The 23,228-nt window shown below is 39.6% G+C and overlaps 2 protein-coding genes across 2 annotated transcripts; one reads left to right on the top strand and one right to left on the bottom strand.

Moving 5' to 3' along the window:
- The first annotated feature begins 83 nt into the window (after positions 1 to 83).
- On the top strand, positions 84 to 8,321 carry RIDA (reactive intermediate imine deaminase A homolog). The gene is made up of 6 exons (XM_026843637.1): positions 84 to 148; positions 3,755 to 3,860; positions 4,410 to 4,464; positions 5,354 to 5,422; positions 7,015 to 7,070; positions 7,506 to 8,321. Exons 1-6 carry the CDS (start codon positions 84 to 86, stop codon positions 7,566 to 7,568), a joined length of 414 nt encoding a protein of 137 aa, XP_026699438.1. The 3' UTR covers positions 7,569 to 8,321.
- A 3,779-nt stretch (positions 8,322 to 12,100) lies between these two features.
- ERICH5 (glutamate rich 5) lies at positions 12,101 to 21,968 on the bottom strand. The gene is made up of 4 exons (XM_026841500.1): positions 21,941 to 21,968; positions 19,329 to 19,736; positions 17,212 to 17,325; positions 12,101 to 14,352 (listed from the first exon to the last, which is right to left on the bottom strand). The coding sequence occupies exons 1-4, from the start codon at positions 21,966 to 21,968 to the stop codon at positions 14,330 to 14,332; spliced, it is 573 nt and encodes a 190-aa protein (XP_026697301.1). The 3' UTR covers positions 12,101 to 14,329.
- Positions 21,969 to 23,228: the final 1,260 nt, after the last annotated feature.

Genomic DNA, 23,228 nt, shown 5'->3' with positions numbered 1-23,228 from the left:
GGGCCGGGGCCGCGGGGGGCGGGGCGCGGCAGCAGCAGGCGGGGCGCTGGGCACGGAGGGGTGTCCGTGCTCTGAGGGCAGAGATGGCCTCGCTCGTGAAGAAAATAATCAGCACTGCTAAGGCCCCCGCCGCATTGGGTCCTTACAGGTATGCCTTGGTGAGAGGGAGGTCTCCTGGAAGAAGCAGCACTCAGCAGGAGCGGGTTTTGCCCGGCAGGGTTCCGAGCAGGTCCCTGGAGCGGGGGTCTGGGGGGGTCCCCCCGATCGGGGACCCGTCTCCTCCCCAGTAACCCCCCGGGCACACCTGGAGTGCTACAGCGCGAAGGGCTCTGCAGTGCCAGCGCCGAACTTCAGCCTGATGGGGGGGCTGGGGCGGTCCTTATCGTTCTAGGTGAGGTTTTCACATGTCTCTCAAAAAGTCAGTTTGGGGAAATAATTCTAAAATTAGTGATAAGCAGTGAATGAAAAAAAAAAAAAAGAGAAAGAATGATTCATCTCAAGTCAAAAAACGCTTGTCTAGAATAAAGTCATGTTGCATGGTAAGTTATCAGTGAATGCTGACTCTGGAGGCGATGGAAAGGCAAGGCTGAGCCCGGTCCAGGACATGCTTTGGCTGTTGGAGAGCTTGCAGCCAGGGAATCGCAAATCTTCTTATTTTGAATGTGACTGTCAGAAGGTTATAAATGCTTTTCAGTCTAAAAACGAACTGCTATAAAAATACATGGTATACAGTGTTTTCACAACTAAGTTGTTAGTTGCAACAGTTCTGAATGTAATGAAAAAAACCACCCAATTTTAATTGGAGGAAAGTTTCTCTTTGCTATTTGGATGTGAAAAATGTTCAATAACTAGACCTGATAGCTAAGGTACTGAGGATTTTTACTAGGGTACTTTCTAAAAATTTGTAATTCTACATTCATGCTTTGTTTTCCCAATATAAACACAGACTCCTTTGGTTTAAACTTTTCCACTTGCAGCATCTTGGTGCCTTCCAGGTGCATTTTGTCTCCATTACTTTGAAACTGAGATTTCTGAGCTTCGAACTGTATTCTTTATTGGAATTATAAAGATGGAGAAATACAAAGTGTAGAAGCAGAGAGACATGACATGAAGTTTAACTTCTGTAAACAACACACACCACTGGCCTAGCCTTCAGTTTAGCTCTCCACTGCTGTTGTCATGTGTACTCCAACATTATGTGCTTATTAATAGTTCTTGATGAAATACTCCTTATTATGTAGCCTGTTAATTGTATGACGGGTCTAACATCAGTAAGTTTATCACTAACTTAGTTTATCAGGTTTCAGTAAACTTGTCAAAGTCCAGTGAGCAAAAGTTGCACAAGAAATAACTGCTACATCTGTGCTGTGGAGTCTGGGCATGGTAACAGAGGAATGAGGACTTAATATGGAATGAATAATTGGGATGTATGGGCTTCATTCCTAGTTCTGCTACAGCCCTTCAGTATGCTTTTTGGTGACCTATTTTTATTGTATTTTTGTATTTCCTTTACTGCATCCAGTTTCCAGTACTTTGAGATAGGTAGGTAGACAGATATGTAAAGAGACACGTGTGTGAGTTTGTTAATGTCTCATTAATGTTACTAAGCTTTTTTAAAAGACACAGCAGAGATGCTGTTCCTATGCTAATCAACACTCATTTGTGTGAAGAAGATCTGATTAAGTTTGCAGTCCTTGTCTTTAAGGAGCATGCTTCTTAACACCATCTCTCTGATGGACAATCTTCTCATGTCATAATGTCCATCCAGTTACACACTTAGGTATATTTAAACCTAAATGACTTTAGGCAAGCACTCCGATCTCTGCTGAATCAGAGATTAATGAGTAGCTATGATTAATCCTAGTTACAGGATACATCTGCAGTTAAAGTGTGATTTGGGTTTGTGTAGTTGAAGTTTCTCTGAGCTTCGCTCATGCATTTGACTGCAGTAGAAGTATACCCTTCAGTTGGTAAATTGTTAATAGTCTCAGTGAATGGAGGATTCCACCCATAAGTGTACTAAGGAAGTTGAGGAGCAGAGTAGGGGACCCAGTAAGACTGCTGCTGATGTTCATCTGGAAGCAGTATCAGAAGGCTTCAGCTTGTTTTTTCCCCAATTATTTGTGATATAGGACTGTCTGGAGGCCTTTGTTGGGATAACTGTTTTGTTGTGTCATTTGCTATAATAAGCACTACAAGACAGTCTCTTTCTTTAGAGAGCTCGTACCTTGTTGCATGGTTCTCTGTGCTTCAAACAGAAACAGAAGTTTGTGGTCTGAAAGCCTGTGCCTCAGACAAAGCAGGACATGGTAGGAAAGCAAATAAAATTAAAGAAGCATGTGTGTTTGGTTCATACACACATTTTCTATCAATAAGAGTGCATCAGCTAGAAAACTACTTCATTCACTATTTTCTCTTCTTTAAATGGTGTCTTCTGTGATTTACTCCAGTTTTGTTAGTCGATACTAGAGAAAATAATTGCCACATAAAATATTTTAAAATATTTGTTAAGTTACTGGCTATATTTTCCCCTGTGAAATTACAGGACAGTGTGGGACAGGGGTAAAAGGAAAGATGGGTATGATGGCACTATTTGGATTGCTTAACCATAGTGATTTTTCTGAGTCCCTAAATTAGGTTGGTCCCCTGTGAAGTCAATGGATTGAGACAATCCAGCTGAGTCAGTCTCTATTAAGAGATCTGATAAAAATGTTCTCTGAAAGAGTCCCTTTTTTTTCTCCATTGACATTAAAGGGAAGCTAACCGAATTTAGATACTTCAGGGAGTACTTAAGTCTAGATAGTGTAACTTGGGAGTCTTGTTGAACTGTCAAAATAATGCCTTTTCTTATGGAATGGGAAGAGATAACACAAACCAAGCACTTTCAAAAGAATCTTTCTCTAATTTCTTTGCAAAATATTTGTAATTACCAGCTAAAGAGAAGTAAATTATGTCTTTCGTAATGTTTGCCAGGTAGTTTAAACCTTTGTTTTAATCTTTTAATCTCTTTGTGGTAATCAGAGGCATTAATAATTGCCAACTCTACTTCAGCAAAAACACACCTGACATTTATATAAAAATGTTTTGAAAATAGCTTGGATTCTGCATTCTTCTGAACTGAGCCAACAGGTCACACAGGTTATTTGGTGAGAGGAGAGTGATTGTTCTGGGAATTAGGGTGATGTGCTGACTGGCCAAATTCATGACCCTGGAGGAATACTGCCAGAGAACTGGCGTACAGGGCTTCACCTCACAACTGTAACTTGTTATCATGGTGCCTGTTTGAGAAAAAAAATGTTGAATTTTCTAATCAACTTTTTTCTTTTTTTTTTTTGTCGTCATTGTTCTGCAGCTGAGTTGTAGATGAAAGGTATTGTCTACTTCTCAAGCTAGGATGGAATTTATCTGGGCAGGTGCAAAAAAAATGTGTTGCTTTGCTTCCCCTCTGTGCTATCTGCAAAGTAGAAGCTGTGTATCTCAGTTTAGCGTTGCATTGCTGTGCTCACACCTTGTGCCTTTGTGAGAACTGGGGTTTATTTTCTCAAAAACAAAGGTATGTGCTTCCACAGGTGTTCTAGTCCCAGCTCTCCCAACAGCAAACAGATTGAACTGTACAGTCTTATGCATGCATAACCTCAGTCCTCTATCTTTCTGAGATATTATAAACTACTGAAGCAAATGTAAAGTGTGCTTTCAGATAGTTAAATGTTTTGATGGGGAAACATTAAGCCGGAAATATCCCTTCTGTTTTCAGCCAAGCAGTGCTGGTAGACCGGACAATGTACATTGCAGGACAGATCGGTATAGAACCTTCCACTGGTCAGCTTGTCCCTGGAGGGGCAAAGGAAGAAGCAAAGCAGGTAAGATGTCTTCTAGCAATAAACTTGTAATGGAGTTGACATGTGCTTGGTTAAGAGAAATTGAAGAAACATAGAGAGCACATTTCACATCCATCAAGATGAGGGAAAAGCAGGAGGAAGTAATTCCTTTCTAACCCTGTCATTTTCCACCTGAACAACTTAGAGGCTAGGGCAGGAATCAGTATTTCATGTAGGAAAGTAGAAAAGAATCAGTGTTTGTGATAAAGGTTCAGACCTCAATAAAAACCCGGGTTTGAACTGGAGAAAGATTTGTTCCCCCAGCAGCAAAGAGGTGGTATGAGGTAATAGCATGAGATGGACCTGCATCATGCATTTACATCTAGTGAATGGATGGTTTAATATTTGTCGTTTATTAGAAGCTCCCTTTTATTAATTTCTCATTTTACTTACCCACTGAGGACTGTTGAAGATTTGCTGGGTGAACTCATACTGTAACATGGATGTAGCCAAGTTACAACTCATATTTACATACTTACCTAAATACAATACTGCTGATTGTTAAAAGATTTTTGTCTCATTTTCTGTTAGGCTCTAAAAAACATGGGAGAAATCCTGAAAGCTGCAGGCTGTGACTATGGCAATGGTAAGTGCTGCTGTGATGGTGGCAAACAAGTTGTTTTTACCTAAATATTAAAAAAAATTTAAGTGACCTTAAAAAAACAAAAACCCAAACTTTTGCTAATTTGCTAAAAAAGAATTTGCTAAACATACAGTTTTTATCAACAACTGGAAGAAACAAAAGGCATCATGAGTCTGGGTTAAAACATAAGAACTAAATCAACATGCAGGTCTTAGTAATGGGTATCAATGGAACACTACCTTTCACCAAAAGTTTCTGCCTATACTACTAATATTTTAACTCTAACTGGGGAAGCTCAGGTATAGACAGAGCTGCAACTGACTACAGTTGTTTTAGGCATCCTAGACTTTCCTCCAGGTAAAATCAGGTTTGTATCAATGGTGTTAATATCCTAGGAACTTTCAACATTTTTCTGGGGGGAGGACTCTAATAGTGGAGACAACCAGGATTAATGCTGGTTTGAGCAGTCATGGGTAAAAAATTCTAGCCTAGACTATATTTTCAGTCCTTTTATGGACTTTTTAGACAGCAGATGTTATATATGATATAATTTAGTGTCAACAGTTGGCTTACAACACCTTTTTTAATTGACCTACTTATCAGTTCTGTGCCTCTTGGAAGAATTGGACTTAGAATGAAATTCACAATGGATTTTTTCAGAGCTGGTCAGAAATGTCTAATTCCTTAAAGTTTCATTATATACTGGGTATTCAGACTTTTTAGGTGGTTCTGTAGGTAGTAGGTCTAATGGTCAATATCTGTTTGTAAAACTTAAAAATGTTTAGAATACTTGAGAGAAGTTTATGAAATAAAAGCAAGAAATGCACTAAAGATTTCCAACTTTTGTATACAAGTCAGAGGTCTAAAATAACTGCTGTTATGTAATTTCTAGTTGTGAAGACTACAGTTTTGATGGCAGACATGAAGGACTTCAATGATATTAATGATATTTACAAACAGTGTAAGTAGATATTTTGTTTCTGTTTTACCAGTATGGCTTGTGGAACAATTATATTCACAGTAAGCAAAGTGTTTTAATGGCTTGGATGATGTAGTTCCAGATTCTTTGAGATTCCAGTAGAAATATAACATTTTTAAAAAAATTTAATTTGCAAGCATCAGATCAAGCACAGCCTAATTTCATGTGGATTTGTGTCCTACCATCCCACTAACTCACTGTCATGTGAAGATCAGCTAGTGCTATCCCTACATGTTGATTTTTCATGTCTCTTTACCTTGATTGATGCTGTGTTGTCCATAATATAATTCTACTGGAGACAGCCTTCAAATACTTAATTTGAGATTTTGTATGTCTGTTTCTTTAAAGTCTATTTGTATGTTTGAATGATTTGTGAGTATTGTTATGAGACAGGGGTCAGTTTTTATACAAGGATGAGCCACACTGCTCCAATTAAGAGAAAAAAAAAAGAATAATGCTTGGTTAGCAAAACAGAATGTAGACTGAAATAGGTGATTCCCATATTGTGCAGAAGAATTTGGGAAAGTATGTACATAAATTCCTTATTTATACAGGTTTGGTTTTTTATTAGATAGCAACACCTGGTCTTGAATGAAGTCTTTTACTGATGAGTTATCAACAGTCTTCTGCATGTCAATATGGAATTGTGTGTGCATTTAAGCAGGGTAAAAGCAGACCAGCTGGATACTTAGTTTTCTTGTTGCCTCCTACCTGTAGTTCAAGAAGGTAGTTGTTGCTGTTCTTTGATTGTGAGCTGTTACCCTGCCTTGTCAGCACAGGACCCTGAAATTACCATTTCTGAGCTTAGTGTTAACTCTCACTAGTAAAACTTTAATTATGCAAATTCCTTGAAAATGTTCAAAGTCAGGTTGGATGGGGCTTTGAGCAACCTGATCTGGTGAAAGATGTTCTTGCTCATGGTGTGGGGATGGGTTGGACTAGATGATCTTTAAAGGTCCCTTCCAGCCTGAACTATTTTATGATTCTAGAAATTCAGCTCTTATATCTTTACCTCTTTTTGCCTTCCCCTGCCCCTGTTCTTTTAATATCCTTGAGTGCCAGGCCTAACTGGGAACAGAGGAATAGGTCAAGGGCCTATTTTTCCTCTGCCTTTCTTTGATATGAGTAAGGTTGGCCCCCTGCTGACTTTATGCAAATCTGGGATATTTGCTCCCGACTCTTTTGGCAGGGGCCTGTTTCTCCCTCTTGCTCTTTCTGTGAAAGAGCCCTCTCCCACTCCCTGGTGTTTGCAATTGGATGATCACCATTCTGATTTAATCTTTCTTTTTTGGCCATGTTGGTGTTAACGGTGTCAACGGAGTGCAAATTATCACTGGCCACTAGACCATAATTGTAGCTGGCTTCTTGATGATGAATGGTAGCTTGCTGAGATGTTAGAGCAGTCGGTGACGGAAAACAAACAAGGGGGAAATGATAGCTGGCACAGAAGACTATTTGTCTTGTAGCCTTGAACCTGAAACTCTTTCAATGACTGTATTGTATACAGATTACTTTGAACTGTGTTTTATCAAGCAAAGTTAAGTGAATGGTGGATGTTTCTGTTTAAATTACAGTTTTCAAGACAAACTTCCCAGCCAGAGCAGCCTATCAGGTTGCTGCTTTGCCCAAAGTAAGTGTCACTTTTCTACCTACAAAAAAAAAAATTAATTTTTTAAAATTCCTTACTTCTGAAACATTCTGACAGCTTTTCTTATTCCAGAATAGCTTCAAATGCAATTATGTTAATGAAGACTCTTAAGTATTTTTTTTTTTTCTAAATATACCAGTCTTATTCCCTCACATGATAAGAGATCTAAATGCGAGAGACACATTTCTTTACGGTGGAATATGGCAACAACACTAGAAATGAAGAGTTGTGATACTTAAGTAAGAGTAAAGTGAATTTTCAATATTACTTAACATTGCTAAATTAGTAATATAACTGTCAGAAATATCATCTCCCTTAGATGTCACTCTGTTCTTACAAGGTTTTGTTATACATCCAGTTACATTGTAAAATAGATATATCAAATTCCTAATACATTTCTTCATTGTTTTCTCACAGGGTGCTCGAGTTGAGATTGAAGCTATTGCCATTCAGGGACCCCTCCAAGATGCTTCAGCCTGACTATAAATAGAGACTGAATATCTGACCACAACAATTTTAGATTTAATACTTCTCCCTTACATCCTATTCCTACAGTTGACTATCAGCAGTTATGTACAGTTGAAATCAGTAAACTTACCGAGGAAAGGTGCTTTCTTCTGGATTATGGCCTTGGATTCTAAAATATGAGCTTTACAGCAAGTTCTCTGCCAGCAAACCCTGAAATCTCTGGGAGTTCTGCAAGTATCAGATGAGCTTGATTGCAGCACAGGGCCCTTGCTTTGTGATGGTGACATGATATTCTGGTATTAAAGTACATGTTTGGGTAAATGTGTGACAGTTATACTATGGGTGATCTGGACATGAAAAACTCTAATGATTTGTAATCGTAGGGTTTTAGTAACAATTTTAAATAAGAAAAAATGGCAGAAATGGGAAAACAGAGCACTTGAATGGCTTAGTGTACGTATTCACTTCTGTGTTTGGGGGAATTTTGCTGGTTTTGTTTCTGAACTGTCTTAAACTCTTTCTTTACAGAACAATTGCTGTTGGAACTCACATTTTTTCATATGGAAGCAATTGCTTTAGAAAGTTAATTTCAGAAAGAAGAAAATTACGCTTTTCTAAAATAAAGTGCTAACTTTATAGATCAGCTGTAAATTAATTTCTACATGTAATGTTTTTCATAGCAATTCAACTTTGACTATCTTTTGATTTAAAACGAAACACTGAAAAAAATCCTGCTTAATGAGAATAAAAATGGCATCTGTAAAACTGTGTTAGTCTATTCTGGGAACAAACTTTTCCTGATTATGCTTTGATACTCCCATTACAAAAAAGTCCCTATCCTGCTTATTCAATAAGAAATAACTCAAACCAAAATAAGAAGTTTATTGTCTATCTTCTAATAGCTAAGGATGAAAATAATCCTCCAAGACAGGAGGCTTTCAGCTACCATGCCATTACAGTTCTTGGCATTTTTCTCACTGTCATTAAGGACCAAAGCATCTGCTTGATGCGGTGATTAAGCAATACTGAGAAGTCACACTGGTGATACTAGTAAGTTACCCCTCCCTCTAAATTTATCTTCTAAGTAGAAATGGATACCATGTTTTTAATGAACTAGTTTGAAAGTCAGCTACCTCATGGTTGAGTTCATTCCCTGTCCTTCCCTGCAGCCATATGACTCAGAACAATGTTGGTTTATTTGGGGGGAAATGAGCAGAAATCCTTTTCTGTTGTAGTCTGTCCACCTCAATGTCTTTGTTTTGCTCACTTCTGTGAAGATGGCCATCCAGCTGCATATGGGGTGCTGCTGCCAGTGTATTTTCACTTTCTTTGTGTGGAAAGTAAAAATAGCTATGTACAGCCGCTTAGAGAATGTACAGTTTCAGTGGTAGAAGCACATACCTGCTTTACCAGATGTATTGTGAGAGGGAGTGCTGTAGGCTGCTCCTTCCAGAGGCTGCTGTTTGTATGCCAGAGTGTGTGACTGAGTGCTTTAGAAGATATTTCTACTCCCATCTCAAGTGACCAAAGTCACTCAATTTTGGCAAGCCCCAAAAGCAGCAGTATAGCAAGTAGAGAGTTTGCCACAAGTCAAGTCACAATACTGTGGGTTCAGCTGTCCCAACAACTCAAAACCAAACTTCAGTTCTCCTGTGCATGTATCATCTGTCTTCTGTGTATAACGCCTACTGATGATCATCTCACATAGTTTTAATCAGTTAATGAGTTTCATATGGTAAGCACACAAGAAAAATCCAATCTGGCAGCACCATGTTGCTGTCTGCCTTCCCATGGCACACGCAAACAACTGTCATGTCTGAAAATTCCCCTGCATTCAATAATACCACAGCCATGCTGTGAGAATCATCTTCCATCCCTGGATGAATTGTAAGTATTCCACCTGTGGTTTCTTACCTTCCTGCTTGTAAGATGTGCTTTCTAGCTCTTGTACTTCAGTTGCGCTATTGCAGTAATGTATTTCATATTTTTCAGGCACTCCTGGTATCACTTTAGCATATCCCAGAAAGGCAGTTAGAAAGCTGTGAGAACAGTCAACTCTACATACCCCTTCTAGACATGGTGTGAAATGGCTATTTCTCCTGATTTTTACTGAGCTTGTAAACTGTCTTTTTTATATACAGGTTAATAATGAGACTGTGACAGCAAGTACGTAAGATGTGTGGATGTTTTACAATATTATATTGCTTTCCCTTGACAAAATTGGAGATACTTATTTTTATTACAAGCAAGATAATGCTTTTAGTATTTCAAACTAAAGTTCCAAGCAACATCCTTTGAAAAGTACCTGCACATAAACTTCCTACACATAAACTTTATTAGTCTTGGCTTCTGATCTTGTTCTCTCTTCTTGGCTATACCATTAATGTGTATGCTCTAGAGCTCTAACTCAAGAAGAAATCCCACCTAAGAAAAAACATGACCAGGCTTGTTAAGAAGGAGCTCGTACTAACATGAATATGACTTTCTAGTAAATGTAGAGCAAATGTTGCTTCACTTTGTCAGTTAAGAATAATTAATGTATTTGAATGGGTTTAATTTGAACAGATTCCCAATTTATGTTCCTCTGTTACAGCTTTGCTCACACTTGTAATAATTTAACTTATTTGTAGCAGATATAGTTAAAGTTCACCTTCAGCAGATTTCAGCAGTGTTGAACAGGAGCTAAGTTCAGCCTTCTAGAATCACTATGGTTACCTCTTGCCTCCACTCCCTTACTTGTGCTATGCTGCCTCTTTGCCAACCTTGAACTTAACACTAGGTGGCAGTTTAAATTTTTTTTTTTTCTTTGTGCTGATCTGACCGTTTGCTGGTGTAGGCCCTTTATAGAACTCCTTTGCGTGTCTTCACTGTTACTAAAGGGTGTGAATATACCATTGCTTTCCGCAGTAAGGGACAGTCTGAGACTGAAATGTAAGTGAAGCAACCGAAAAAAATGCATGCTGGAATGCAGCTAACAAGATGCAACCCAGTAATGCCATTAAAAATGTTTGTACCAGTGAGGAGGTGCCACTCTAAAAAAAGTCAGGAACTAAAATCCACTTTTAGCTCTATGATTCTTTACCTTTTAGCTGGAGACCAGTTGCCCTGTTTCTTGAATGCCTCAGGCCTATATATGTGTTCTTCAGGTATAAGCATTCTAGAATGACTGAAATAAACTCCCTTATTTACAGCTGTAACATAGCAGTTCTTAACATAATCAATCAGCCTTCCATAGAGATGTTTAAAACTTTTTTTTTTAAGCAATTATTTAATTCTATTCTTTAAGACAAAATGACTAAGTCCCACAATTCTCCAGTATGAAAAGCAAGTATTGTGCATATCTCCTAGTTCTTAGTTCAGCAAAGTACGCAAACATTTAAGAAATTCTGTTTTAACTAAGTTAAACAGCTTTTTTTTTTTTTTTCTAGACTGAGCCACTAATATGCAAAATATGAAGCTGCAATTCAGCTTGTGGCAAACTAATTTCACCATTTAAAATGTTTCAATCACATGTAACTTAATAAACCAACAAATAAAACAACAGGTCCTGTATTTCTGTGAAAATAAAATATTAAATTTGCATGTTACACCAGGTATTTCTTTTAGTAGTTATTGTTTCTCCAAATGATTATATTCTATATGAATTAAACAATGCAAATATAAAGCTCACTTAATTTTAATAAAACTTTATTTTCTGTTAAAACATATAACCAAACTTAAACTGACCTAATCTTCTTCTACAAGCACCTTGTTTTTGCTGCAGTTTTTACCTGAAAGCAGTTCCTCACTGAGCAAAAGAGCCAACCCTAGCCAGCCAGACTGCCAACTATCTTCTGGACACCTAACATGCATATGTGTCTGCGTAGAGCTGACAGGGTGCAAATTTAACCTCTTCTAGGGCTGTGTTTATTGGTAATAGAAACAAAATTCCTACCAGAACTTTTTTGTTAGCTTGGAAATTGTTTGTTCCTTCAACTGTCCTGTCCAGCACACCCTGCAGCCTGAAATGATTACTTCTACCTTGCATGAAGTTAAAAGCTGAAGATTGTCTAGCTTTTGATAAACAGTTCTGAAGATGGTTTTGTATTTTCACTATGGTTAAAAAAAAAAAAGGCATGCTACGGTATATTGCCTGATCTCTGGAGGTTTATCTTGTAAATAGACACTGGAGTGTATCTTCTCAGCCTTAACAAGAGTAAGCTCTCTAAACCACAGATTGTTTTCTGCCCTTGGCAACCTCTGTGACATCCCAGGTTTGCAGAGGCAAATAATTGCATGTACTTTGGCCCTTTATGCATAGTATATTGGTAGCTTACAGATCATGAACACTAGATCCCAATGTATTTCTCAAGGTACAGGTCTTTTATTTCTCAAGGCAGGGATGTTCACCATATATCTAGCAGCCACATTCTGATCTTGTGGTAATTCAGGTGATTTAACATTTCATGTTTAACCCAGTGTCAAGTATATTTCATCTTTTAGAAAGGAAAATAATCTGTTGTAATTATAGAACGTGTAAGGACCGAAGATGACTGAGAAGGGCTGATACTATTGAGTCATTGACTGGCTCATCTTCCTTTTGTTTCCATTAGCATTGTTTAATGGCCTGAAGAAGTTGAACAGTGAGGTAAGAATGTATATTTATAGTCACCTGTCTTCCTTATAACAACAGTGGTAGAAAGAGTGACTCTGAGGTGAGCAGGTTGACTCCCTTGTATCTTTGTATTTTATTTCCAAGTCCAACCTCCTCTGTTGCTGTTAATACTACTTACTATAGAATGCCTCTTGGTTTATGCTTTAAAATTGCTTAATATAGCTGGTCAAACTGCAACTCATGATCTAACACGTAACTTGCAAGTAGTCAGCATGGCTCCCCCACCAATTTAATCTCCTGTGTTTGGGAGCAGGGCTGTGCTTGCACAGGTGCTGGTGACTAAACCAAATTCCCAGCTTGAAGGAAGAAACCAGCCATGAGATGCAGCTGAAGGTCCACGTTCTTGGGGCATCCTGGGTCCTCGCTGTATGCCTAGTCCAGCCCTGTATCACCCTGGGGAGTTCTCATCCTGCTCAGCACCTGTACCCCCACTTCTCAGCTATCCAAAGTGCATGGTATGTCTCTCATGGCTTTTTGTCATGGAATGATTTGGGTATGTGGACAAAAAGTTTGACTAGCTCTGAATTTTTAATTGCCATTTTAATATCGATCAATCAAACTAGCTGCTCTTTTTAACTATTACAGAAAGTAAAAATAAAAATTAAAACTCTGCAACATCCACCTAGCAAAAAAATCCCTAAAAACCAAAAAAGAAAATATGTATTTTGATTCTAAAAGTCTGTGATGTTGCCTACAGCAAGCTGACATTAAATGAAGCTGAAAAGTTCATAAGAATGCTGATAAGCAGAACATCTTAGATTTAGTGATATAGCCAAGGAATAAAGCTGATAGGCCAAGGATATCAATTATATTATTTAACTCAAAGTCAGCTGGACTCAGATGTGCACACACAGCACAAAATTTAGCTCTTAGAGGGGATTTGTATAATTTCCTGGTGACAGTAAACATTTTTAAGTCCTTTTGTACAACAAAGCTAATAAAACGGCAACATGTGCATGCCCTTTTTAGATGACTGACGACTTCTCCATATTCTACCCCCTTACGCCAGAGAATCCTGCAAACACAGTTCCCAACAATATTATAGTCCCTTCACAACATTCACTATCAGAACTAATTTCTACTCTCTATCTGTTCCATAACATCAATTATATTCAGGGCCCATTTTCACAGGAAATGTTTGAAAGCTTTTCCATTCAACTTCAGCTCTAAAATGTTTATTTAGCATTTTGGAAAATAACCCAGACAGTCTCTGACAGCACACTTCTCCTGGAGGAGAGCACTGCAGGGAAATATAATAGATGGCCTTTCCTTTGGGAACAGGCTTATATATGTCTCTGGTTAGAAACCTATTTTAGAAGCCACAAATGTGTATGAGGAGCTGCTACACAGCTAAAGACAGGTTAGTAATCACCATGAATGTTAACAGCTGTGAGGTTATCTTTATAGTTTAAGTGTGCTAGGATTTATAAGACTAAAACATCCTACTCATAGTTAGAAATACCCTCTTTGTTTTTTGCAGAAGTCATCACATATATTGTACTACTAGCCTTTCAATAAATTTCTGTTTAAAAATGAAGAGTGAGCAGCAGACACTGACTTGGGTCCTGGATGTTGCACCCTGTATATCTTCCATTTTCTGTAAAACTAACTTCTGCATTTAGTTACAGCCTGGTGAATGGGCACTTTCATCTTCCAGTCCTCTATGTGCTATACACTTCAGCAGCTCCATACACTGGTAGTCCAGGCACTCAGAGAAATTGCCTGCATACTACCATTAAAAAAAAAAAAAAAAGCTACACTATTCTTTATCCTATATAATGCTGGTTGAAGGTTTCAAAGGTTTGAAGTTACCTGAAGCTGGAAAAAAATCCGAATTGAAAACTGAATGATTATACTCCTGTTGGAAAACCACTGTGCTAGCCATGTACAGAAGGCACTCTGTGGCAGGGAGGTGAAAGTTCTGGTATTTCAAACACTTGAAGTCTTGGCAGCTTGACTTCAAAATACAGAAAACTTTTTCTGATGCCTCTTATTCATGTTGGTGGCTTGTGGCTCAATCCATAAAAGTTTTTCTGTTTTCCCAGCCCGATAAAATTTAAAAATGTTCATATGGACAGAAGAGCAGGCCCAGAAGAGGATGTTCACAAAGACGTAACTTCTACTCCTTGTTATTAGCTGTCTCTGAAACACATGTAAAAAAAATAATTTAACAATTAATTGAAGGTACAACTTGATATTCATCAGATCTTACAGGAATTCAAAGGGAATATTCCCTGGAAGCATCACAGGATGAAGGGGGTATCTCCCAGATCTGTGAGGAGGTTCTGTGTGGACTTTGAAACAGCCCCAAGCAGCCACAGGCTCTGCCTCCTCTTCTCTCAGGCCATTCATATACAGATTTCCTCTTACAGACATTAACATCACCTATGTGAAATTCTGTTATGCTGCAACAGCGTTATGCTCCTCCCCACCCGGCTGCCTTTTCTCGTAACAACTTTTGAAATCATTAGGTAATTTCAGTCATATGTGACACAGAAGCAAAGATCTCATGGACATTAAATCTTAAATAAGGACAAGATACAAAGGGTATAAATTCAAGTACAGAATATTACATTTAAATGTAAGAAAAACTTTTTTTTTTTTTTTACTCCATAAATACAGCCATGAATCTCACTGGCGTCCTTGATAGCCTACAGATGGTGCCCAAGAGAATGATTGGCAGAAATCATAGTGTCAGACCACCCAGCTCAATGTACTTCTTTCCAAGCCAGAAGACCCTGCAAAGATAGGTTGGGAACATGAGAACAAGGGGCTTCACTGTAGTGAATGGTAGTATTCCACAAGGCTAGGTAGGGAACACAGGGAAGCTGGGAACTTTGCATGGGAATGCAGGTGCAGGAGAGAGCCATCCAACTGCAGTGACTCTCTGTGACAGAGCCTGACAGTTAATTTGCACGAACATTGCTAATACAATGTTAAAAAAAAATATATCCATTTAGTGGTTTTGAATTCAATATACTTGGTGTGTCACTGAGCATTCCCTTGGTCAGAGATGGACCTCAGCTACCTTTAGAGCAGTATTTATTTTGCACTAGGATCAGCTCATATCCTCTTAGTCGTATCCTCTCAGAGGCAAGGCTCTGAATGTTTTTGATCTCTCAAAGTAAGAATTTTTCCATTCCCCTTAGCAATCTTGCTTCTCTGCCCAGAATCTTGTTTTAGTTCTTCAATATCCTTTCAAGATGGAAGAACTGCTCCCTTACACAACAGCATCCCAGATTTAAATGCTCAGTTTCATTCTTAACATTGTTTTCTCTTCTTGCCCACAGCTGCTCTCTGAGCTCTCTCCATCGGTACCCTCCTATCATCTGAAATGCATTACAGACATAGAAGTAGGGCTGCTCTTTCTGCTTCCTTACAAAACTGTTGGGGAGAATAATGTCAAGGCAGGTAAATGGAGAAAGTATTTCAATAAAGCTGCAATCATCACATGAGGAAATCTCTTACTCTTTAGGTGCAGTACGGTGTTCTTTGAGGTTTCCCAGAAGCAAGTTGTGCTTTGCTGAACTCACAGCACAGACAGATAATTCTTTGCAAATGCATAGGGGAAACACATTAAAAACAAGTTGAGTGAATGAACTTTTTTGGACTTCATAGGTAAAGCTGTATGGCATAGGTTTAATGATCCTCCAAAAGCACAGTTGCCAGAGACCAGCAATAGCTTGTCTTCACAGGCTAGCTTAAAAAGTAACAATATAAAGGTGATCAACTGTTTCATTGATGAGAATTAAAGGAAGGTGAGTGCTTTCTTTTTTGATCACTGCTTATCTAATTCTACTTGAGTAAGCACAAGGTCATAAAGGCACATATGTCTTGACCAAACTGCTTGACCACCACCACTGCTCTTCCAGGCTGCAGTGCTCATGCTGCAAACCATTTTCCTTAATCCTGTAAGCACAGGTGGGACATGCTGGCTGTTGGCTTGCTGCTGTCAGCTCAAAGGCCAGAGCACATACTAGCACTGGGAAAGAACCAAAGACCTCTCATCCCGGGTGCAAGAGGTTCATTTCGAAGTCATGAAAGGTGCTTGTGTAAGATATCTTCCACTCTTCCTGCTGAAGCTGTCCTTTTCTGAATTACAGAAATACTCACTAGCCAGAGAGATTTTGAGCATGGCTACATAGGCCAGTGGTCAGGAGGGAGGGGACAGGGGAAAAGTAGTTTCAGTCATTGCAGTAATGTTCACTGGGGGGAAGGGAGGAGGCATCTGCATTTCCTGCTCATCCTTTTCCACATCCCAGCAATACTACTGGGTAACCACTGCCTTCTGAGGCATGCAAATATTATACCTTATGTGATGGACTCAAAATAAACGAGTCTGGGATTCTTAGTGAATGTGGAGGAAGAAGAAGTAACTTTTGTGGAAAGACCATGATGACAGAATTGCAAACAGAATTTCCAAGTCTGCTAGGTCAATCCTATCCCCTCAAATTCTTCTCTTCACTGGTGTGATGATTTTCCAAAAGCACTTTATTTGGCCTGTGATTTTTCCATCCCACCATGTGACTGCATTTGCTGCACAATGTGCTTTCATCCCAGCACTACACTGCTGGTTTCAGCTGGTAAGCAGAATGAGGGGATCTAAAATGACTGGCATAGAATGGAAATCACAAAGCAGCATTAAGGCATTATCTCATAAAAACAAGCCTGCAAATAATGATGAGCAGAGTCATGATTTTAACATAGGTTTTTATTTTCCAAGACTGTATGTTACAGTCTAGCATTCTCCCCAAAGAGGGATAATTTATCACCAGTAAGACTCAAGTATTATATAAAGACAACCCATGTAAAAAGAATGACTTCCAATTGATTGCTTCCAAAAATATCTCTTAATGTAAACAAAAATATTTATGGCGTGCTGTCTCTTGTGTTAAAATGCAGAAAGCAGCTGTATGCCAGCAGGGGGATGACAAGATGTGCTCACTAAGGACCGAACAGTCTTTTCTGTCTCCTCAACAATAACCTCCTCTGTCAACATACCTATCTCTGTCGCTGCTGCACTATCCACAGCTTCTCCTGTTTCTTCTTTTGTTTCAGGCCCTCCATTTACTATCTCACTGAGCAGCTCAGTTTCCACCTCTTCTCCCGTCTCACCTGGGAATGGTAACCATGGAGATCAGATTAGGATCCACTGAGAAAAGCACCAAGTGCCCCAGCTCTTTTCTGTAAACCTGATTCTGCTTTGTCAGCTCTCCAGTGCCCCTTACCAAGACACCCCCGAATGAATCCATAGGGAACAAACAGGATGCTCCCAATTAACTTTCCATCATCCAGCTACATGTGTGCCTCATGCTTGTGAAGTTCTCCTGACGCTTTCACGAAATCCTCTTGATGCTCCCTATTCAATACACATCATGAGTACTATTTCCTGTTCAAGTTACTTTTCCTGGATTTTATTTTTTATATGTGTAGTTTTATTTGCATTTGGAACAAAACAGAAATAGAAAACATGGTAACATGCCAGTCTGGATGAAACTGTGCTTTCCCTGGAAAGCTGCCACCTAATTAATTTACTCACACAGCTACTGAAGAATAAAGGAAATCAAAACAAATGCTAACTATCATATGCACCACAGCAGAAAAATGGAAGGTCCCTTATTCATCACATGCCTCAAAGAAAGATAATGCACACAAGCTAAGATACTACTTCTAGCTTGGAACAAACAAGACCAAAACTCTTCTTTCCCAAAGCCCTGTTCACTCGCCCTGCAAGCAGCATCAATTGCTTGGTGGTCAAAGCCCTGTAACTGCTCTTCAGGCAAATGGTCAGCTGTAAATGTGTTTCCATGGGTATGAGGTCGTACCACAGTGTCCAGGCATACTGCTCTGCCTCCAGCACTGTGCCCTGAATCTTAGAAATAGCGATTAATGAAACTGGAGTTTCCAGTTGGGCAAGACTACTTGTTTTACAGGTGAGCATCCGGTCATTTACTGCTTACATAAAATGATACTTTATTCCAAAGGATAGATGCCCATTTTATGTAGAAGAAACCTCAAAATCCCTTTGTGAAGAGACACAGGAGAGGACAAGCCAACCACCATGCTCAGCTACTGGAATGCAGAGTCAGATTTATATAGCCAGCTCAGAGACATGCACTGCAAAGCTGCAGGGTTAGTGGTAGTGCATGTAACTGGGTCTGGGCTTCGCACAGATCAGTCCTTCTCCTTCATCTTGCACTTCTTCAAGGCAAATGTGGAGTGAGGAAGGTTGTTGATACCATGTTTCCCTGCCGAGAAATACTTCTCATGTACTTCACCTGCTTATTCCCTGAAGAAATGCTCCCCCAGGAAGTATCTGATTCCTCAACAAGCTGCTTTGAACCATTTAGGAGAAATCCGATTCCTTCTGTGAAGCGTTCACCTTCTGCATATGCAGCACATAGGAGACACACGTCCTCTGGGCACTAACCCAAAGATAAGCAGAGCCTGCAATCTCTGGGAATGAGCACATCTCCTGCTAAAAGTCCCTCTCACAGCATGTGGGAATACCTGCTGTCTCAGCCACCACTGCTTCCTCACACAGCCTTCCTCCCCAGCTAGTCATCTCCAAACATTTTTGGAAAGCCCAGCCCTATGTCACTCCACTGCTACTTCTATTCTGCTCATGTAGTGGCCAAGCTTCAAGGACAGACTGGGTATGCCAAGGATGCATCAAAGAAATGCTTTTTCTTCTACATCCAGGCATGCACCCTCCAACTTCATGTGCACAGGGACAGTTGCTTTCTAATTAATACATGTGACTAAATAATGGAGTCTTTGGTCTCTGCAAATATTAAGGGATGTGTCTGAACCACACAGAAACACAAAAATTTAAATAAGGGCTATGGTGGCGTATTTTACTTGCTAAGAACAAAAAGGACATGAAATGAAATAGCAGAGATAATGACTGGAAATGTTGATTAAATTTATTACAGCTTGGACTTTTAAGTCAGGCTTCCCCAGCCACGTTCTTCTATGCCCCATATTGTACAGACTCCCCAGACCAAATTCTGGCTCCAGAAGCTCACATGAGGCTTTCAGTAAAGTCAGAAGGACCCACGCACAAGTCCCTGGATGCAGAATTTGGTCTCCTGAATTTATGAAAGCACAAATATTACCCTCAATAAGGTGGTCCTCTTCAGTCACATGTACTTTCTTGATGATTTGCACTACAGAGCTGTTACTGCCCTCTACCAGCCCACTGTCCTCTGCTGGTGCTGGTGATGGCACCCCACCATCTTCTCCCAGTGCTGGAGGTGAAGGCCCATTGCTCTCCTCTTGCCACGCAGATGGCAGCTCAGAGCTCTCCTCCAGAGGTTCAGTGCCCTCTGGCTCCTCCCTTTTACTGACCAAACCGATCTTCCCTTCTACGACCAGAATCATGTCTGCAGCCTCCTCTCCTGATGGATGCTTGCTGGGGTTTGTCTCCTCAGAGGCAAGATTCACATCCTCCGCTGGGTCCAACTGTGTTTGGTCAGCTATAGTTTCATGATTGTCTGCAGACAGGGTGATTTCACCTGATGATGCTTTTAGTTATGGCAGGACAAGGAAAGAAAAAAGAGAATTACAGATACTTAGTGAGCAGGCATGTAAGCTAGATGAGCACAAGAACTACCTGTCAAAGAACTCCCACCTGGCTATGGACAATGCTCCTTCACAGGTCACTTCTCTTACACATATCCAGTAGTGGATGGTGCTGCTCTTGCATAAAAAAAAGTTTTAGCTTGAAGCACATCATGTGTTTTTATATGAAGAGAGCTGACTGTTTACAGGCCAGTGTCCTATTACGGTTTGCCTTACGGATCTGAAGTGTGCAGAAGTTTGCTGGTGAGGGGATGCTATGCAAGGAAGCCCCTTTCCTGCCCCAAATGATGCACAGAACCAGCATATCAAGCCAGAGGGAGCTGCTGCCCTGGGTTGCATGTGGAAAACTTCAGGTGGTGCCTCCAGGTGGGCTGAACAAAAAACACCAAGAGCCTTCTCATCCCAGAGGGTGCACAGTGCCCATTTCTTAAATAAAAACCAATTTGTCTGTCTTTTTAGATACTAAACTATCATTTATAGAATGCTTTGTCTAATAAAACGCTCAACAACAGGAAGCCTAAACAAATTAAAACTTCTGCTTCTTTCATCTTTCATCAACGTATTGGCTAAGTAAAGCAATGGCCCATTTTGGCAGACAAAATTTATGAATAAAGAAATGGCAAAATTACTCTGACAGGTATTTAAGGATAAAAGTTGAAGACTCAAAATGAGCTATACCTACCTATCAGAAAGACTGAATAACTTTCCGATTAAATTCAGTTTGACAGGAGCTTGTACTTAACTTCCTCCAAAGGAATGTCAGGATGAAAATCCTGAGAATTAATGTACGAAATCTGTTTATATAATAATTACAAAACTGGACAAATTGTATTTTCTGGGCAAATGATGACTGTAGTGTCAAAGCCAGTGAGCAGAACCATATGATACTTCATACACACATAGATGAACAGCAAAAAAATGTAATACATCCTGCACTTAAAACAGCTGCTTGAATACTGCTGATATTAAGAAAACTTCAGTTCTTTTGAAGCATTCAAGCAAAACACCTCCCTGGCAAGCATCACCTAGTTAGCGTGTGCCTACAGACCCAGGGAAGGACAGCTAAGCGAGGAGAAATCAAGAACAGTGAATATGCACTGTCAAGACAGACAGAAAGCAACTTTAACTATGGGACATGTAAAATCTCATTTGTCCCTGGAACTGTAAAACCATTGCGGGTCTAACCAACCCCTCCAAATTCACAGAGTTATAGCTATTTATAATGCAACTCAAAAAAAGGAGGTAAATTAATCTATGCGCGTCAGACCACAGACACACACCCTCCCCCCTGCCCCGGGCATCATCCCTGACACCTCTGACAGCTGCCGAGGGGCAGTGGAAAGGGCAGAGGGACCTAGCACACGAGGCCACGTTTCAGTCCGTCAAAGGACACTCCTCTGTGAATGTGCCCAAGCCTTTTTCAGGCCATTTACACTCTTAGCCTCCATAACCAGTGGCAATGAGGTCTACAGCCCACTTACGCTGTAAAGCACATTCTGGCTGGTTTTAAGCCTGCTGCCAGTGATTTCATCAAATGACATAGTCCTTATGTAACAAGAAACAGGAAATATATTTTCCTGTTTACCTTCTCTAGATGCCTATCACACTTTATCATCCTGGCAATCGTTTTCCTAACACGAAGCTCAACATGAAAGAGATACCCAGTCAGAATAACAGCAAGGAAGTCTTAAACTCCTCTAAGCTGTCACTAAAAGAAAGCAGTGTACGCTCAGAGACCAGAGACTTGATCTTTTCATGTTTTATTTTTTTATCCCTTTAGACACTTCTCATGCCTTCACCTTACTTGGTACCAGGTGGACAGGCAGCATTTAAAACCTACAGACAGAAATAAATGAACCATGAAAACTAGCATGTTATACAGTTTTCAATTGGTGTTACCAATAAAAGAAACAATTCAAACCCATTATTAGTAGGAATCTGCAGCTTCTATAAACATCAGCCCTGTAACTTCCAGCTAGCCCTCTCTTCATCAAGATGTTTTATATAAATTGGATTATAAAATACTGCCATGCAGTGCAAGGCCTGCACTGCTGGAAACCCTGGAAGCATTCCTCTGCTCTCATCTGAAATGCAAAGAATTCTCTAATATGGAAAAAATAAATCCTCCCAGTAATCTGTTCAATACCTTTATCCCCAAGAAGAATGAACATCATGTGGTAATCAACATTCCCAGGATGCCTTCTAGTTTTGTTTTATCTTAAAATTTATAATTTTTATGTTCCCTGCTGTAGACAATTTCAACTGGAGAAACAATGAAAAGCACAGTTAATTTAAGTGGACCGTGGCTACAGTATTTTCCCATTTGCATTCTTTCTTTCTGTTTGGAAAAGCCTCACATTTTTATGAGTTACATATCAATGGAAAGAAATTAAACAATTTTTTTCCCTATCAACACATTTAGAGAAGTTTCTTTGAAATTATCCTCTTATTAAACTAAATTAGAAAATAACTAATATATCTGTCCAGTAACTTCCCCCTTAATGAAGCCCTTTCAGCTTTAATTACAAACTGCACGTTATCATTACCATGACATTAGTTTATGTATTTAGTACATTTCATAACCTATCGTAACATGAATAGGCCTTTAGACAGAATTCCTAAAATACTCAGAAAAAACTACTTCAGTTGTTTCCCTGAGCCCTTCAGTGTTCCTGTGCAAGTATCTTTCAGTAGAGGATGGAAAGGCAGAGGAATTTGGTACACTGATCAGGTGAATAAGACAGCAGGTACAGTATAAAGAGATTTCTGCTGGTATTTTCAGCAGGGCTTCTTGGTTTGCAGATGTATGCTGGCTCTATAGTGGCACAGCCAACGCTCACCCCATGCAACCCGCTATCTATCATCTCTGCAATCACACACCACAACACTGTGAGACAACAAATGGACAGCAAACCCATACAGAAAACACGGATGCTGCAGCCAGAACAATAGCAATGGATGATATAACTCAATAAAACAGGGAAGCAATGCAGTAAAATGAAATGCAAACACTTTTTATCTATCTTCAGGATGTACCTTTCTGAAGAGGCCAGTATCTGTTTACTGCAGCATTCAGGTCCTTATAAAAGTGTTTCCAAACCTCCCTTGGAGCAAAGAGCTAAATATGTTGAATATGGAAACTTTATTTAGCTTCCACTGAATAGCAAGGATATTCTTAGGGAGCATCATACAAATATGCCTTGCACCCAAAATTAATCCCCTGTGACTTCAGGCAGTTCAGTCACAAGGGTATTGCCGATGCTGTAAACTGTGTTTGGTGAATGTACAGATTTTGTAAGAAAAAGGAAGGATCGCGGAGTCAGGTATTGACAGTTCACTATTAAGAGGCGGGGGGGGGGAGCATTGGATTTACAAAGTATTATACAAAAGGACTAACCGCAGGACCTGTCTCTAAATTTAAAAAAAAAAAAAAA

Source organism: Athene cunicularia (genome assembly GCF_003259725.1).
Source record: "Athene cunicularia isolate RWA chromosome 2 unlocalized genomic scaffold, athCun1 chr2_part1, whole genome shotgun sequence".
NCBI classification, from domain to species: domain Eukaryota; kingdom Metazoa; phylum Chordata; class Aves; order Strigiformes; family Strigidae; genus Athene; species Athene cunicularia.
This window is presented reverse-complemented; position numbering and strand designations above follow the sequence as displayed.

Excerpts from the sequence above, each read along its gene's own strand:
- RIDA (XM_026843637.1), top strand. The coding sequence starts at position 84 with ATGGCCTCGCTCGTGAAGAAAATAATCAGCACTGCTAAGGCCCCCGCC. Across the intron at positions 149-3,754 it reads GCCGCATTGGGTCCTTACAG|CCAAGCAGTGCTGGTAGACC; the intron begins GTATGCCTTGGT and ends TTCTGTTTTCAG. Across the intron at positions 5,423-7,014 it reads TAATGATATTTACAAACAGT|TTTTCAAGACAAACTTCCCA; the intron begins GTAAGTAGATAT and ends TTTAAATTACAG.
- ERICH5 (XM_026841500.1), bottom strand. The coding sequence starts at position 21,968 with ATGATGTTCATTCTTCTTGGGGATAAAG. Across the intron at positions 19,737-21,940 it reads CATTCTTCTTGGGGATAAAG|CATCATCAGGTGAAATCACC; the intron begins GTATTGAACAGA and ends CATAACTAAAAG. Across the intron at positions 14,353-17,211 it reads TGCAGCAGCGACAGAGATAG|AGACAGCTAATAACAAGGAG; the intron begins GTATGTTGACAG and ends CATGTGTTTCAG.